Here is a 16,493-nt window from a genome sequence, read left to right as displayed (position 1 = left end):
GACTGCCCAGACTTCACTCGGCAAATACTCAGATGATATATTCTGAAAAAACATGGCTGTCCTTGAAAGACTTGTCAACAAAGAAAATGTGACACTGGTCACTGAACCATTCAAGACAGTAGAAACATAATATTAAAAAAGATGCATTGAATTGGTAACACCCTTCATCGAGCTAGTAGAATAGCAAATTATCGTGTTCCGCAAATTAGTTTTAATATCCCTTTATCCATCTCTCCCACTAGATCGGTGCTTCCCAACCCGGTCCTTGGGAGGGAGCAAAAACATGGACTGGCTGCGGGTCCTTGAGGATCGGACTGCAGTTCATTACTTCTGTTCTGGTCTATCTGCAGAGCCCCATACTAGCCTTCGTACTATGAAGGAAAACTGTGCTCCAGAGACGGTCTAACCATAAGCACCAGGTTGACCAATGAGTCTAAATCTATTGGTGTCGCTCTTTTTTTTTGTCCCATCCCAGAATATGGCCAGTAGATGGGGACTAAATGTATCCTTCAGCTCATGCAAACACCATCTCAGTCTAGCGAGCTGTGCAATTCATCACTGTCTGGGTCTCACTTTGCGACGTAAAGAGGAATAGGCCAAACTGAGTCGCAGATTTTCCGCCGATTTCCCCTTTTTTTGTCATTCCAACTGGGTGAATCGCCACCTCATGTTGTTAACATATGTTGAAAAAGAGACTGACCAAACACAGCCATCTGGGTCATTGGAGAAACTCATTTTCGAGCAAATAAACACTCATCAAGAGTGAACGGGTGGTCTTTCGAATGCACTGGAGCATTAGAGCGCGATGAGCTGCTCTGGACGGCTTACAGAACGTTAGTGCTCGCTTGGTGATGCCTGTCCAAGGTTCGCGTTCAGGTTTACGGAACCAAATCTAAATGGAAGGTGGAGTAGATACAGATGCAATTCACGGGAAAACTGGAATGGCTATCGATCAGAACAAGAAGATGGAAACATGTAAGGTCTGGATCAGACATGGTGGACAGGCCAGTCAAAGCAGAGGAGATACCAGGATAATTAAGCAGGAGACAAATTCACCCCCGTGTCAAATATCTTCAGGAGATTCTAGAAGGGTACGAGGTCACAAGACCCTACTTAGGATCTGTTAAAGATCAGTTCCACTCTGTTTCTGCTCACGTGTTATATTGCCCAGTTAGGACTGTGATTACCTCTACAATGGGTTTTTTACCTCTACAATGGGTTTTAAAAATACGGGAGACACACTAAAGGTTCAGTCCATACCATAATGCAATTCATGGCCACGGAAGACTGTTCACAAAGCAGCGACTATTCACAAAGCAGAGGCCTACTCTGGACAGAATGTGAAGTTTCCTTAGAAGGACACGCTAGTTTTTATGCTGATGTTGTGATGAAACAACCCCAACAATGTGCTTTTGTGTTCTATTTTGCGACATGGAAAACTGTTCAGGACATCTGTAACTGGCATAAATAATTCTGCAGTGGCCACAGAAGGGCAGTAATCTACTAGAACACACTATGACCATTCCTCACTCCCATTTGCAGTCTAAGTTGGCTGGTCTGCTCAGTCACCAGCACAGACATCACGCTCAAACACACCCTACAACAAGCAAATGCATTTCATAAAGTGGTATTCTTTAAATTACCCACAATCCCCCGATTGAGCATTTCAGAATAATTTATAATAAAAAGGTCAATCTATGTTCCGTCATGGACCTACGAAGGTGTCCGTCGCTGGCTGGGAGTCGGCATGGCGACAGTTTCCGTTCCCACGTAAGCAGAGAAGCTGCACTGAATTATTCAGCATAGATGATACTGGAGCCCTTTAGCTTGTTTCGGAAAATCTGAGTCTGTATAGAAAGGAAGGTGCTGTGATTTAGAGTGAGTGTGTGTGTGTGTGTGTGTGTGTGTGTGTGTGTGTGTGTGGGGGGGGGGAGGTACAATGCCCTTTTACCCTCAAAGGAGACACACGATTTTCAGCAGGAACTTCTATATAGTGAGCAAAGACCCAACATTTAATACTAAAGCAATAGTATTACTAAAGCATATATAATCAATCAAATGGAGTTCTCATCTGAAAGAACCCGCCCCCCCCAACATCAGCTCTCGATTCACCCACCATGTTGACGGCATCCTGGTCAAAGGGGTTCCACTCAACGTTCTCCGGGTAGTGAGCGAGCACTTTGGACTTGAAGGTCCTCTTGAGCGGGATCTGCTCAAAGTGTTCCCCTGGAAACAGCAGAACAAAGAGGCAGAAGGAATGAGAAGGAGAGGTGAGAGTCCAGTCTAGGGGGCTGTGACGTACATGAGAGCAGAGGAGAGAGAGAGGGAGAGACGCAGGATGAGAAGAGAGGGCATTCATTGTGCATGGTGAAGAGTTAATCACAGCAGAGCAGCTGCAATGATTACAGAAGCACCCAGCACTGCAGACCACTGCATTAACCCTGAAGCCCTTTTCCAGCTGGCCAGTTCCTCAGTTACTCAGAGTACCTCATGCCCATGTTAAACCCAGGGTACAATTACTCTAGATTTCAAGTCATTGTTTGAAGATCACAGGCAAGATGGAAGAGTATTTTAGAAGGAGAATGAGTGAGTGTGTGTGTGTGGGTGTGCGTGTGTGTGTGTACGTGCGTGCGTGTGTGCATACACGCACATGGAAAACAAAGGATGTAGAAACAACAAAAAACAGCATGCCCCAGTACACTGCAGACCGAATGGCCTGAAACTCTCCAGTATCCGGCTGTGGGAAGCATTGTGTAGGTCACTGGGACACTAGGCTCTCAGAATGGACGGCCCACACAGGAAGGAAGGGAGAGGCCAGCAGACAGAGCTGGCGGACTGAGGCTGACCAGCACAGTGCATTGTGGGTACATGGGTCATATGACATGATGCCCCTCAAGATCCGCTTTTCAATTCCACAGCTTTGCACATGCCAGAAGAATTCCTCAGCGTCACCACTGCCACCAGTGAGCCTCCCATTCACAACTAGATGGTGTTTACACTGGGGAGGGAGGGAGCAAAGAAAGGCTAGATCACCCATTGCTCCCGACAAGTCCCACCCCTCTGAGGCAAGCAAGCATCATTGACAGTGAGGAACTGGACCATCGAAGCTCACAGGCAGATCTCAGGTTACGTGGAGAATGAAAACCAGAGAAACAAAGCAGGTGAGGGAATCTACGTCAGCTCAATGTACACGAGGTTCATTTAACAAGCCATTCCCATGCTATAGCAACATTTCTGAATGAATGTCAGTATACTAGCAGGATAAATAATGACAGTTAGGCCGCCTATGGAGCCAAAATTCATAAAACTGAGTCCTGACAGTCAGTACAATCTACCCAGGTGTGGTGAGCCTCTCCGTGGACGTTCACTAACTGTGCTGCGGATCCAGTGCGCAAAATGCAGCCGGTTTCAGCTCCTGCTCAACCAATTTATCTGGTTTGGCGTGGATGTTGGCAGCATCCACCTCAACAGATCAGTAAAGACTCGAAAGTCAATGTGAAAGTACGGCTTCTAGAATTCACAGTGACAATAAGTGATAAACGGACACGCCAGCCATACGAGAATCCATACAAGCATGTCCTATTAATGCGAGGAAGAGGATCTATGTATGGAAGTATTGGATTTATGATACATATAAAGAGATTAATTTAAGCATGGACGATATTATGCATTAAATATGAAAAGTCATCCATAATCAAAGTTGTATTATTGCAATTTAAAAGCCCCGATAAATTATTGAACCTAAATGTTGGAGATTTATTTTACCAAAACTGATGTGGCGATTTAAAATGCATAAACCCGCACAGGCTAAAGTGCAAGAACGGCAAGTGCAGGCAGCGTGTGAAAATGTGCAAATGTGCTCCGATCAGGTGTGACCCATCAGACGAGGAGGCAAAGCGTTTGCAGCCCGTCGTGGATTAAATCTGCATTTTGCGTCTTTTCACAGCAGACAGAAACTTAATTCAATTTATAAATCCCCACATCGCTGCTAAGACTACAGCATGATTCAGCTTCCATGTACGAAACTTTCTTATTTTTGCTAAAACTTCTAATATATTTAGTGACATAGAAAGTAACAACTGGATCTCGAAAGGCTGGGGCTGACTGGGAGAACTGGGAGACTCTTCTGGGTGTCTCTGGATCAGAACCAGACCCGAAACACGCATATTAACTGAAATGCGCAGGGACCGAGCTCCAGATGTAAAGAGCTTCAGAAGGTCTCATCCCAGCAGACATGCCAACCTGCTAGTGACACACTGACATTTCCCATTACACCTTAGGTTCTGTTCACACCTCAATCTTATCATCTGGCCCCCAAAACCCTGTTTGTACCTTTTGGCAACAGTCTGCTAAAATTACGTGTCAGTGAGGGGAGTGATAAAATGCACTGACACGGAGGACAAATATGGAGGAAGGCAGGGAATTAACACGACTGAAGCTACCGTGTTCCAGGTCTCACCGCAGAGATGGTAGTTATGGGGATGGGATTAAGGTTCCTCTCTCGTTACCTTCAGGGAGGTCCCAGGGACGGCCGTCTTAGGACCAGCCCCCCAGGCTGAGGGACGTGGGGGCTGCTGCATTACAGCGATCGGTCAGCCCCCCCCCCCCCCCCCCCCAAAATCCACTTCTGGAACCAATCTGTGGAGACCTTGCTTGTTTTCTCTTTCCTTAGAAATGTCCTTTTCTTACTTAAAAAAATAACTTATTAAGCCTTCTGACCTCAAGTCACTACAGTGTAGCTGGTTAAATACTTTCGAACTTAATTCAATTTAATTCACTTTCGGTTAAACATGAATATGGGATTTGCCTTCTATCGAGTTATAGCATTATGCTGCTGAGTGACGTTTGGGCTCTGTGGTCAAAGCCACGTCCCTGGGGGGTTAATTAGCGCTCAGATGGCATTCCCGGACTCGAGAAAGGTGCACGCTGACGTGATGAGGAGTGAGAAACTGGAGGGTGACACCCAACCCGGGCTGTTCTCTCACTTCCTCTGAGAATGCAGGGTGTGTGAAAGCTGAAGAGGTCAGCTGTCACCTACTGGGGCACACACACACATGCACGTGCACGCACACACACACACACACACACACAGGCCATGGGTCGAGACATTAAAAATAAATTCAACGACAGGACAGCAGCAAGATTACAAAAACAATGTCGGCAGGAACATCGATTCATGGGGGACGGGGGGGGGACGGCGGGGGGGGAACGGGTGAGAGAAAATGTTTGAAACCCAGTAAAGATCGGAAGGACGCTAATCTACACTGACTAAAGGAGGGACAGAAGACCTGACGAGGTGTGAAAACTGGAATTTCCAAACCAGCAGGAGTAAGGAGATGACGGCTCCTCAGGATATAATTTCCTTCACAAAGTAAAACTCAGCAAGGTAAGGATTTGCAGCAAACTGGCGGTTAGGCTGGGCCTGGGTAGCCTGCAGGAGCTCATTTGCAGGTAAAGTATAGCATTCTCTGCTGGTAGACAAAGGCAGGCAAGCAGACCCCCCCTCCAGGCCTACATGAATATGTGAGCGTGATCCTGACACTGAGCTCCCAGGGGGTAAGTGGTCTTATTATTCAGAACCAGTCTCGAGGTAAAACACATCTACAGTGCTGGGGGGGGGGGAGGGGCTCATTTGCAAGGCTCCTCTCAATCAAATCACAGGGTGTACCAATATTATCAATAGCCAATGATATGCTTCGACTCAGTGACTGACAGAGGAGTGGCCACTCCAAGGATCAATCTGCCCTGGTGGCCCTGCCCCTTTGTACCCCCTGCGCTTTCCAGAGGATGTGCGTGCGAGGCGAGCTGGGGGGCGACACTGGCATAGGCAAACTAGGGGGGTTAAAAAAAATTTAAAAGCCTGCAGTGAAGGGGGGCTGTAAGCAGCAGGTGAATCAGAGTCAAAGGAACTCAACCCACAATTTACTACAGAACTGGATAGAATCCGGGGGAAGCAAAAATGGAGAAAGAAGATGATTAGGAAGGATGGATCTGAGAAGGGGGGGGGGGGGCAAAAGCTTGGCAGCTGGGCAGCCGTAGGTCTGGTTACCTGCGTCTGCAGAGTCTGGGCTCCTGCCTTGCCGATCTGCCTCTAGCCATTGGTACAAGGCTACGGTCACACAAGCAGGACATAAAACACAAAGATGGTGCATGTGAAAACCAACAGGGCAGGCCAGACACAAGCAAACATTAACAAGCATGATGCAAAATAAAGAAGCACAAACAAAGAATGGTTAACATTTCAGAACTGGGCCAACAAGCAATGGAAAACTGTGTTTGGTGGAAAACAGCTGCAGGCACAAATAAAACAATTGGTTATGAAGCATGAATCAGGTTATGACAGCTACATAAGCACATATACATAACAAACATATATACAGTACATACACACCTTTATGGTATCAGTGAGTCGTACTGTAGTATCAATAGTCTTACTTTCCATGTATTTTTTGCAATAATATGTGGTTATGAAAAAATTATGATAATTTTTTGTCATTCTCATACAGTAGTACATTCACTGGGTACAGTTTTTACAGCTCTTGGGGTTACTGCGTTACAGTAGTACATTCACTGGGTACAGTTTTTACAGCTCTTGGGGTTACTGCGTTACTGTAATACATTCACTGGGTGCAGTTCAGCTCTTGGGATTACTGCGCTACTGTAATACATTCACTGGGTGCAGTTCAGCTCTTGTGCTTACTGCGCTACTGTAATACATTCACTGGGTGCAGTTCAGCTCTTGTGCTTACTGCGTTACTGAGTATGTCTTACGAGGATTCACAGGCATCAGCCTCCCACATTTATGAAATTACCTGGACTGAAATGTGAGTTTTAAAGTTTTTAAATCTTTCCATACTGCTGTATACACTGTGCTATATGATTCTCTAAAGCACAGCACAAGAACCTCTGCACCTGCCTCTCGTTAGGCACCCTCACAAATCGCAGCTTCGTACAGCAAAGGTGTCCTTCTGGTATTTATATAGATAACACTAACTAGAGTAGCGGCCTTGCATGAATTCCAGAATTTTCCACATGTTGTTCTCCTCTATTTTCAATTCAGACTCACACGCCCCTCCCCTCCCAGCCAGTGGGTGATATTCCAACAGGTCTCTTATTTAGAGATTCATGCATATACACTCCCGGTGATAATACTTGTTCTATACATCCATCTTTGTGTGCGTGGATCCTCTGCTGGTTAATTGATTCATACAGTATATTGCATAATATTATGTACCTTGATACAGCAATAAAAACAAAACAAAACAAAACAAAACCTTGACAGAGAGTGAGCTCTTGGGTAGCTGTGATGTGCAATAGTCAGCTGCCAAGGGACACACTCCCCCAACCAAAATTAAAAATCAACTGCACCCTGGAATCCACAATGGTCAGTTTCCATTGAGTCTGAAAAGGTTCTGGAAGATTCACTGCTGACATGAAGCTCAACTCAGACTCTCCAGAATCTTCAAAGACAAGGCGACGTTAGAATATAAGCATTTTTAACGGGGGCACTGCAGGAGTGTCACGCCATCAGAGTCAAAACATTAAAATTAAATGCAGTCTGGGCTGCAGTGGCGGCTGTCAGCCAGAGCTGGCGATGAATTAAATATCACCTGTTCATTGACTCACTGAACGGATCAGAGCAAAAACAGCATGAAATATTTAAAAATCATCCTCAGTCCATTCAGAGCTCCCGCATGTTTAAAATGGCACAGAGTCAGAGCCATGCTGCTCTCAAACTCACCATGTATGTAAATCAGAGGGGGGAAAAAAAAGAGAGTAACTGAACACAAAGACCACAGAATTGGACCACAACCCTGATACCACTGAACACTTTACCCACAGGATGCTGAGTAATGATAGAGAAAGAGTGTATCTCACGGACACGGGAACAACGGGCTAATCAAGGTGAGTTAACTGGTCTGACAGCCAGGGAGAGACCTACCCAGGGTGGGAACCTTTCTAACTTTCAGACAGGTGAGAAAAAGCAATGAAGTTACTGCAATTAGCCTAAAAGATTAAGTCTACAGCGACGAGTTCACAATGACAATGCCGTTCCGCTACAAACCACAATGTTAATAGACTGTCAGATAACCAAGCCCGCCTCTACTCTAATTTAGAATTTAAATGCTGGTCATTGCTGGCCAGATCTGGGATTTGGTCGTTTCCACATCACAGGCAGAGAAGATAAGATTATTTCCCCTGACTGCCACTTAAATCTCATCTGGGGAGGAACCACGTGCTTTAACAGGGTGTACAGAGAGGGAACATTTCAGGATCAATATGGTGCAGCCAAAGAATTACTAAGAGACACATTTTTGGATATGGACTTCTCTTCCTAATTTGCAAGATTGGACGATAAACACTCACACTTCCTCTACTGAACAAAAAGTTCACATATATAATTGGCACAAGATTCTAAAACAGCATGCAGTTACTGCAAAGCTGGTTATGTTATCTGCAGTAAGTCATCTGGTAAGGAACATTTCTTGATGAGGACCTGAGTTTTACTTCTGCTCCGAAGGACGGTACCATTTCTACAGTGCAGTGCAGTGTTCTCCTCACCAGGGCACTGTCTACAGTGCAGTGTTCTCCTCACCAGGGCACTGTCTACAGTGCAGTGTTCTCCTCACCAGGGCACTGTCTACAGTGCAGTGTTCTCCTCACCAGGGCACTGTCTACAGTGCAGTGTTCTCCTCACCAGGGCACTGGGACCCACACAGGCCACAGGATAGCTTAACTTCCTGGCCACACCAATACCTCTCCCAGCAGCAACCCAGCTTTCTAAGTTGGTCTCCCACCCAGGGATTGGCCAGGTCCAAACCCGCTTAGCTACAGGTGTGATAACCCAGCCTGAACTGCAGGTGGTACAGCTGCAGACTGACATCCACAGCACAAACACCCAGGCAGGATCCTGCTCTCAGACAAATCACACATACCCTTCCCACTTCCTAATCGGCGCCCAGTGCCCACTGCCACGGACCTCCCTACACACAGCCGTCCTGACAGCTACTATGGCAACAGAGTCAGAACGAACTGCTCAAGGACACCGTAGATCCAGACTGCTCATGACAAAAAAAAATCACACACATGCAAGTTCTATAAACGGGTAAATGTGGTTTTGTCACTCATGGTTTAAGTGGTTAGTTAAGGAACGGGATTTCGCAGGCTAGCCACTGTGTGCAAGTTTAAGAGGGAGAATTACTCTTAAAATGTATAAAACAGAAAACATTTAGGTTGCAAGAGTCAGACTGACGGACAGTGCAGTGAACGAGACCCTCTCATTTGAAGACCTACGTCCTTCCCACAGTCTCTGCAGAAAACACAGACAGACAGCCTGCAGTCAAACACACACCGACCATATTTTTTTCAAAAAAACTTGCACTGAAAAGCTAAACTCAACACCAGCAAACCTATCATCACGGACATCTCAGGGGGTGTCAAACACACACGACGAAAACAATGAACATGTGGCTGCTGAAATGAGTGTTTGAAAGCAAGAGGACCGGCAAGTACAGACTTTATCTCCTCACATCTCCCCCGGCTTGCACTGAGAGACGGCTGTAGTAGCGACACAGCCACTTATCGCTTCTATCAAAGGCACTTTAACACTCAGCATATGAGTGTGAGGGAACACCGAGTTAGACGAGGATGTGGCTCCGTTTAGCATAGTGGTGAATATGATGCACCAGGAACCACTGGCCATGAAAAAAATAAGTCCACATATACAACTATACACTATACAGTGGTGGTTTAATGGTTAGGGAAGTGCACTTGTAATTGAAAAACTGCTGGTTTGAATCCCCGACGAGCAAGGTACCGCCCCCAAGCACTGCTCCCCGGGCACGGAATTAGCTGCCCCCTGCTATGTGATGATGTCACATATGGATTAAATGCAGAGGACACATTCCGCTGTGGTGTGTTAACAATGAGCACAGATCTCTAAATTCAATTTTTTTGTTCCAATATCAAAGATTGGAATGGGGGGCTGATTCAGGCATTTATTTTATTTTTTATTAACTGCCATGACTACCTCAGCCCGATTCAAAGACCGATTTAATTTTTCACGTCCGGCTAATTTATGTCAGTCAAACAGATTGTAAGGTTCCGTCACGCGCTGCAGTAAAGCTTGAGGCACATGGGCTCCAAAATGACAAACTGCAAGTCTGGAAATTCTTTAAATTGGAACCTCTAAGTAGCACCAACAGCTACCTGCAATGTCGTCCTTCCAATAGGAGTTAGCGACCTGCAATGATCGAAATGTCGTCCTTCCAATAGGAGTTAGCGACGGAGTGTTGTTTAATCCAATTAGGCCCTTGCAAAAACATCACTAGGAATAATACTGCTAAATCGTAAAGCTTACTCAGACAAACAATGTACTGATGCCTACTGTATATACATGTACATTTAAATGTTGCGATGGGGACTCTGAATCGGCAGATGTAAATTTCAATTGGATCAGAGTGAGGTACCAAAAAAGTGGGTCATCCTTGCCATAAAATCAGTGTCGTTTCTCCTACTCATTATGACTGCAATTCTAGGATTGGTTTTGTGGGAGTGGCCAGTAGCCAGGCAGCATTAACCGACATGGGAAGGCGACGCTGGGCTGCCCGTGACAGCAGGGCCTTTTTGATGTCAAACACCAAGATCAGACACCGCTGCACTCTAAAGGGAGGGCCCCCCTTTCAGTCAGTTTCATCAGCGTCCATCACAGCGCCTAGCGTCTGGAAAAAAATCTATCAGGTGGTACTTCTAGAGGAGAAGCCATTAGCATGAATTTTGACTTTAAAATTTCACATGCCAACAACGCTGACCTTGAGCAAGAGCATCCAAGCCTCAGCAAGGGTCTACTCCGATACGGCAGAAACTACGCCATTTCTCTTGCCAAATTTACCCAGGGATATTCCAACAGGAATATGTGAGGGCAGGGAAAGCGGAGGGCAATACATTAATTGTGTCACATGTGGAATCTGATCTGTGAGCAGCGACAAGCTCTGTGATGCAAATGAGTACAAGAAACTCAACCACGGATTGTACCCAACAGGCAAGTCATCCCCCCCCCCCTCTCTCTCTCTCTCTCTCTTGCTCTCCCGCAGTCACACAGAGATCAGAGTCTGCTAACAAAATGCTCCCTCCACACTTGCTATCTGTACAAAACCGTTTGACCTGGGAAAGTTATGCTTACGGAGTCCTGCTGACACGCGCGAAAACAACCCTACGTGCGACTTCACTCTGCTATGGGCAGCTGTATGTGGGTGGGAATGAAATGTACCACGAACTGTGGTTTTAAGCTGCACTGCACTCTCACACTGCACACAGGCGCTTTCTGTTTAGATGCTAAGGGCACAAACAGGAGAAGTGCTGCCGAGTTGCCAGTTAGCCTAGCGACCTGCTAAGACCGCGAGGCGCACAGCCAAAGGCCATCATCGATTTTTCCCTTAGTAGGCTATATCAAAAGAGGCCGAAGCTGGACTCATGAGTAAGTGCTTGCCGTGATCAATCCAGACATGTTGTTGCTTTGACCTTCCCACGTAAAGGGCACGGCACAGCATTAGACAAATGGTCTTCGCCTGTTCTTTCAATACCAGTTAAAGAAGAGGAAAGAACATTTTAAAGAAAAAAAAATAATCAATCACCCTCACAAAATTATATACTGAAGCCCAGTGCACCACACTGAGAATCAATATGCAGAAATCTCTAAAATGATCAGTGGTTTTCATAAATCATAAGCCAATATAACTCATATTTAATCGGAATGGATGAGCTGTCTCATGGCTTCACAGCACCGGTTTGAATATTCAGAACCGCAGATTAAGCGCAAGACAAGGACTGAACTTCCATTTTTCATCTGAATGAAATGATCTTGATATTCGCAATGGGTACAGGTGTACTGGGATTCTTTCCACATACACCATCATGTTCTCCTTTGGCCACATATGCACACACATTACATAAAATATCTGGGCCTTGCCTAAGGGCACAGCGGACATGTGATTATTGGGATTTGAACCAACGACCTGCTGGTCACAAGCACAGGTGGTTAATTTACTGCACCATAAACTGACCCCCACCAAATAACCCTTGGGCCATCAGTACCAAGGGAATGAGGACATGGGGAAACTCACTGGAGTTATTTATTTATTTATTTTTAAAGAGTCATGAGATTGACCCAAACAATAGGAAAAGACTGTCCATTTACACCTTCAGCACAGTAAATGGAGAAAATTCTAGAATGACAGTTGGTTTGTACTGTATCTAAGGGAATATTGATAATTCTCTACTGTTTTAGCATTCTGGGAAAAAGCTTCATACAGACAAGTGGGATAGATCTAAGGGGACTTCTCAAAGCCTGGGTTTTAAATGAGGATGGTATGTGAAATAAATACAGGCCGAAGTCCTGGATCATGGCTAGAGAGTAAATGGACTGCAGAACTACCGCAGTGTCCTTGAAGGACAGGAAACTCCAAAACATATATGTTACTGGTAGGAACCACCACCACAGGGGACAGGCTCAGGGAGGGGGGACGTCACCGCCTCTCTCGCGTGGCACAGCTCGGGTGTCATTAAGATCCGAGGACCGTTAACTGCCGACAGCTTTGGCGACCTCGACAAGAGCAACAGGAAGCACGGGGGAGGGAAATCAGACGGCAGATGTGCGACCGAGAGCAGGCAGGACGTCCCTCAGACGCCGGCCCTCGTGCCGTTCAGGCACCTCACTTCTCCTGGAGCGCCGCCTCGAGCTTCTGCACGAGCGCCAAACGGCAACTGGGTCAGATCGCTGGGCAGGAGTCCAGGCACCAGGGCCGCAAACACGCAAACGTGGGAGATAAATGATCAGATTGTGTCTAATAGTCTCATATCCGCTCGGAATCTCTTATACAGCAGGATTCTGCATGATACAGTTTAGGTGAGCTATCCAGTAACTTTCCAGTCCACTCATCCCAAATGCCCTCTGATAGGCTCTTTTGGGAATACCGTAGTATTTCGAAATGTCAGAGACAAAAATTGAGGGAGGGATTTCCCCACAATAAAATGTGACATTTGGAGGAATAGGGGAGTAAGCTTTCCTTTTGCAAGTAACATCAAAATACTGTATACTGAGGTGTGATGTCTGGACGGTATGAAAAATTTGACACTGCCCAAGCCTACCCACTTCCCTAAACTCATGATTTCTTCTAGAGATTTTTGATCAACTTCCAAATCAGACCATCTGCCTTGTTCAAGGGTAGAACCTCAAGGTTCCTCCTGAGACCTGCAGCTGTTACAGGATCGCACCTGAAGATGCCACATGTTGCCTGAGTTAGCATAACATCTAGGAGTGCAAATTCTGACTACAGTAACCTGAAGGTTAAAGCTAGCAGTGGACAGGACCAAGCCTTAGCCAGGTAGCTATGACCACGCTCATGACCAGCAAGAGTATGACGAGAAGCCTCCAGACCATTCAAGAGATATGATCCTGGCATCTAGCATAACAGCACCACAATGAACGTAACCAGAGCGCAATTTAATTTTCAACCCCAGGAAGCAAACATCTGGTTGTTAGGGGTCAAAAAACGGGCACCTGAAGCAATTTAATGTCGGCCAGGCCTCAGAAAACGCAGCCAGGTGACTCCTATGTGCACAGTACACTCACGACACGCTTCATGCAATAAAACACCACAAACCTTTTAAGGTTCTCTTGCATGCTTTCCCGTACATAACAGGCATCACGCATCACTGCACTGAAACAAACCCCTCCCCCTTCCATATTTAACATGGGTGTGAATATTTACCGCTAGCTGGGTAAATAAAATACATCTGGACAAAAAAAAACAAAAAAACAACACCTTTAACATTAAAGAGACACTGAATCTCTTGTCAAATATGGCCCAAGTACAAATCAGTGAGCATTTAACACTAGACGTGTTGTTTGTTGTAAAATCTCGGTCAGGGGTTGTGTCAGAGTGCGGCCAGACACTTTCCACAAATTTTGCAACAGGCGTAAAGATCAAAAACGCCACCAGCTGGGATTTGTAGGATTTGTAAGCACACTGGTTAGCAGACGCACCATAATCCATGGGCTTTAGAAGGAGCGTGCTGGCCTACACACAAGCGACAGAGAAACCCGGCGTGATGAAAGCAGTTTGGGGGCTGAGGAGCTTGGAAGCACAGCTTGGCCTTCAGGGGCGGAAGTGTCTGGCTACTGCAATGTGCACAAGCAAATCCCAGTACCATCCATGTGTCACATCTACGGCAAGCCACAGGGGACACACACTGCCTGTCACAAGTCTCCCAACAAACCCATGACCTCAAAATGAGTAATATTGCCAAACTAGGTATAGAAGAATCGCATCATGAAGCCTGGGTACATTAATGACGAGGACAGACGGCGAGAGAAGCCCAGCCCCCCAGAGATGGCTTCCCTTCCATTAAGGCCTCATCAGGGATCTCAGCAGGCTTTTCCAGACTGTAGCGAGGATGTTAACAATCAGGAACCTGTCCTCATTTAAATACAGCGATAACGGATCTGTTGAAGCGTTGGGCTTTTTTGTGCGCTTGTTGGGGGCTTAATCCATCTCTAATTACAGCTTGAAAACTCCAGGGGTGGGGGGCTCCACTGATGATCATGCCCCCATAAATGACAACCAGAGGACCTCTGTCTATTGAATCTCATTAACTGAGGTCAGGCGAGGACTGGGCCCTCCCTACTAGTGCTGAATACAAGCCCCACCCCCCCCCCCAGCTTCGAACACGCTCACTCTGACAGCCATGCATTATGCATGTCGTCCCGTTCCACCGGCGGCTTAAAGTTCAAACACGTGTCGCCAGGCGCATTGACGGAGCCCTGCTAGCGGGGAGCGGGAGTGATTGGTGGGCGGGGCCGACCTCCAGAAAGAAGTCGGCAGCCGTCCAATCAGAGCGGCCCGCATCCATTCTCAGCAGCTACCGCTGTGAAGAACGGGACGCGTTCAGATTACAGAGGGTTTAAAAATAAAACTCATCCTTCCTCCCATTTCACTTAAAATGTGACAGGAGATTATTGAAGGCTGCTTGAGACTGCGGTTTATAGCGTACAGATTTACAAGAAACCGGTGAAATGTCCCCCCCCAACTCAATCCACAGGTTATTATGAAGGCAGCAGCGGCCAGCAGACCCCTTGGGGCACCGTGGGGGGGGGGGCGATAAACCAGTAGCTTTGTGCCACAATGAAGCACCCATCTGCCTCCTGGCTACCACAACCCTGGGGGGGGGGGGGGGGGGGGGGGAGAGAGCTTAGACTATTGGGAATCACCAAATAATCTAATTGTCCAGAGGCATCTTTGCACACAGACGGGGCCTCTATACAGGCGAGTGGCAGGACTGAGCTGGAAACACGGTCTCATCAGCTGGGTCTACACACATGCTAGGACATCACAGAGCCTCACAAGACTGTTGGGGCGTGGGTGGGTTTAACTAAATAAATAAATCAAAATAAAAACAGCTCTGGTCGCCTGGATGTCACAGAAAAAGCTCTAAATTTACAGGAACCACACCAAAGGAGCAGAGGTGATGCTAGGTCAGAGGCCTGCCCCCCCTCCTCTGAGCATCGCTTCAATCGCAAAAGCGCACATCAGAGAAACTGAGGCTTCGGAAGGGTCGCCGAACACCGTCCTTGGTGTGGTGAGGCGGAGGGTGACAGATCTCGCTTTCACCCAGGTGGTAAGCAAATGAACGCAGGTGCAGACTCAGCTACCCGGGAACATTCTCGGTTTCTGCAGGAAAGACACATTTACAGATTCAAAGCAGCACTTCTGAAATAAACAGGTGATGATACCATTCAGATCACTTCTACTGTTACTTCTTTATTACGAAACTTGCATCGGTTTCCTGCTTCCGGGGCCCCGTATATTAGGAAAAATGCAGACTAAAAGACAGACCGACGGACAACAGCAACGGCCGCCAAGCAGGAACGTGACAGACAAGAATCTCCAGCTACTGGCTGAGTCATGACGATTACCCAGACTCCCTTGCGGCGGCACAAGTTGGGGAGGGCCAACTGAAGAGCGGGGCGGCAGCACCGACCGGGATCCAGTCCTGGCCCCGATAGGACGGTATAAATAACACGATCCGATGCTCTGAGATGGATCAGTCAGCGCAGTTCCCGGAAGAGAGGGATTTTTCAGGACAGAATAAGGAGAAGCGGTGATGCTGCACTGACCTGGGAGGGGGAAGCTACAGCCCCCTCCCCTGAAACACCGCTAAAAGCATCTGGGTCAGCTGAACGTGCATGCATTTGGGTCACTCTTAATCAGGGCTTGGTGATATGGCCGGCATGAAGCGTCGCCATCTTGGACTACACGGTCTTCCAGAGGTTCTGGGGACACACATCGCTGCGATGACCCGCCGTGAGGCACCGAGGAGAGGCAGACTGAGCTCACACTACAGCTTCAAGTTACCTTACAATAACCCCTAACCAGCCCTAACCAAACCATAAATACAAGTCTTTTCATATTTGAAGTCCTTTGATTACAGTCACA

General features: G+C 46.9%; 1 protein-coding gene across 4 annotated transcripts in view; it reads right to left on the bottom strand.

Moving 5' to 3' along the window:
• The window catches only part of dennd5b (DENN/MADD domain containing 5B), a 57,034-nt gene that overhangs the window by 27,139 nt on the left and 13,402 nt on the right, over nt 1–16,493 (bottom strand). For 2 of the 4 annotated variants that reach the window (XM_023812763.2, XM_023812764.2), the window contains exons 2-3: nt 6,050–6,109; nt 2,117–2,226 (exon numbers count right to left, since the gene is read on the bottom strand). In XM_023812763.2, the coding sequence (XP_023668531.2) occupies nt 2,117–2,226; nt 6,050–6,109 (170 nt within the window). The remainder of the gene's footprint in view (nt 1–2,116; nt 2,227–6,049; nt 6,110–16,493) is intronic. The other 2 variants (XM_023812765.2, XM_023812766.2) reach the window with 1 other exon arrangement.

The sequence above is a fragment of the Paramormyrops kingsleyae genome, chromosome 3, assembly GCF_048594095.1.
Source record: "Paramormyrops kingsleyae isolate MSU_618 chromosome 3, PKINGS_0.4, whole genome shotgun sequence".
Taxonomy (NCBI): domain Eukaryota; kingdom Metazoa; phylum Chordata; class Actinopteri; order Osteoglossiformes; family Mormyridae; genus Paramormyrops; species Paramormyrops kingsleyae.
Note: the sequence above shows the minus strand (reverse complement) of the source record. Positions and strands in the feature narration are given on the sequence as shown.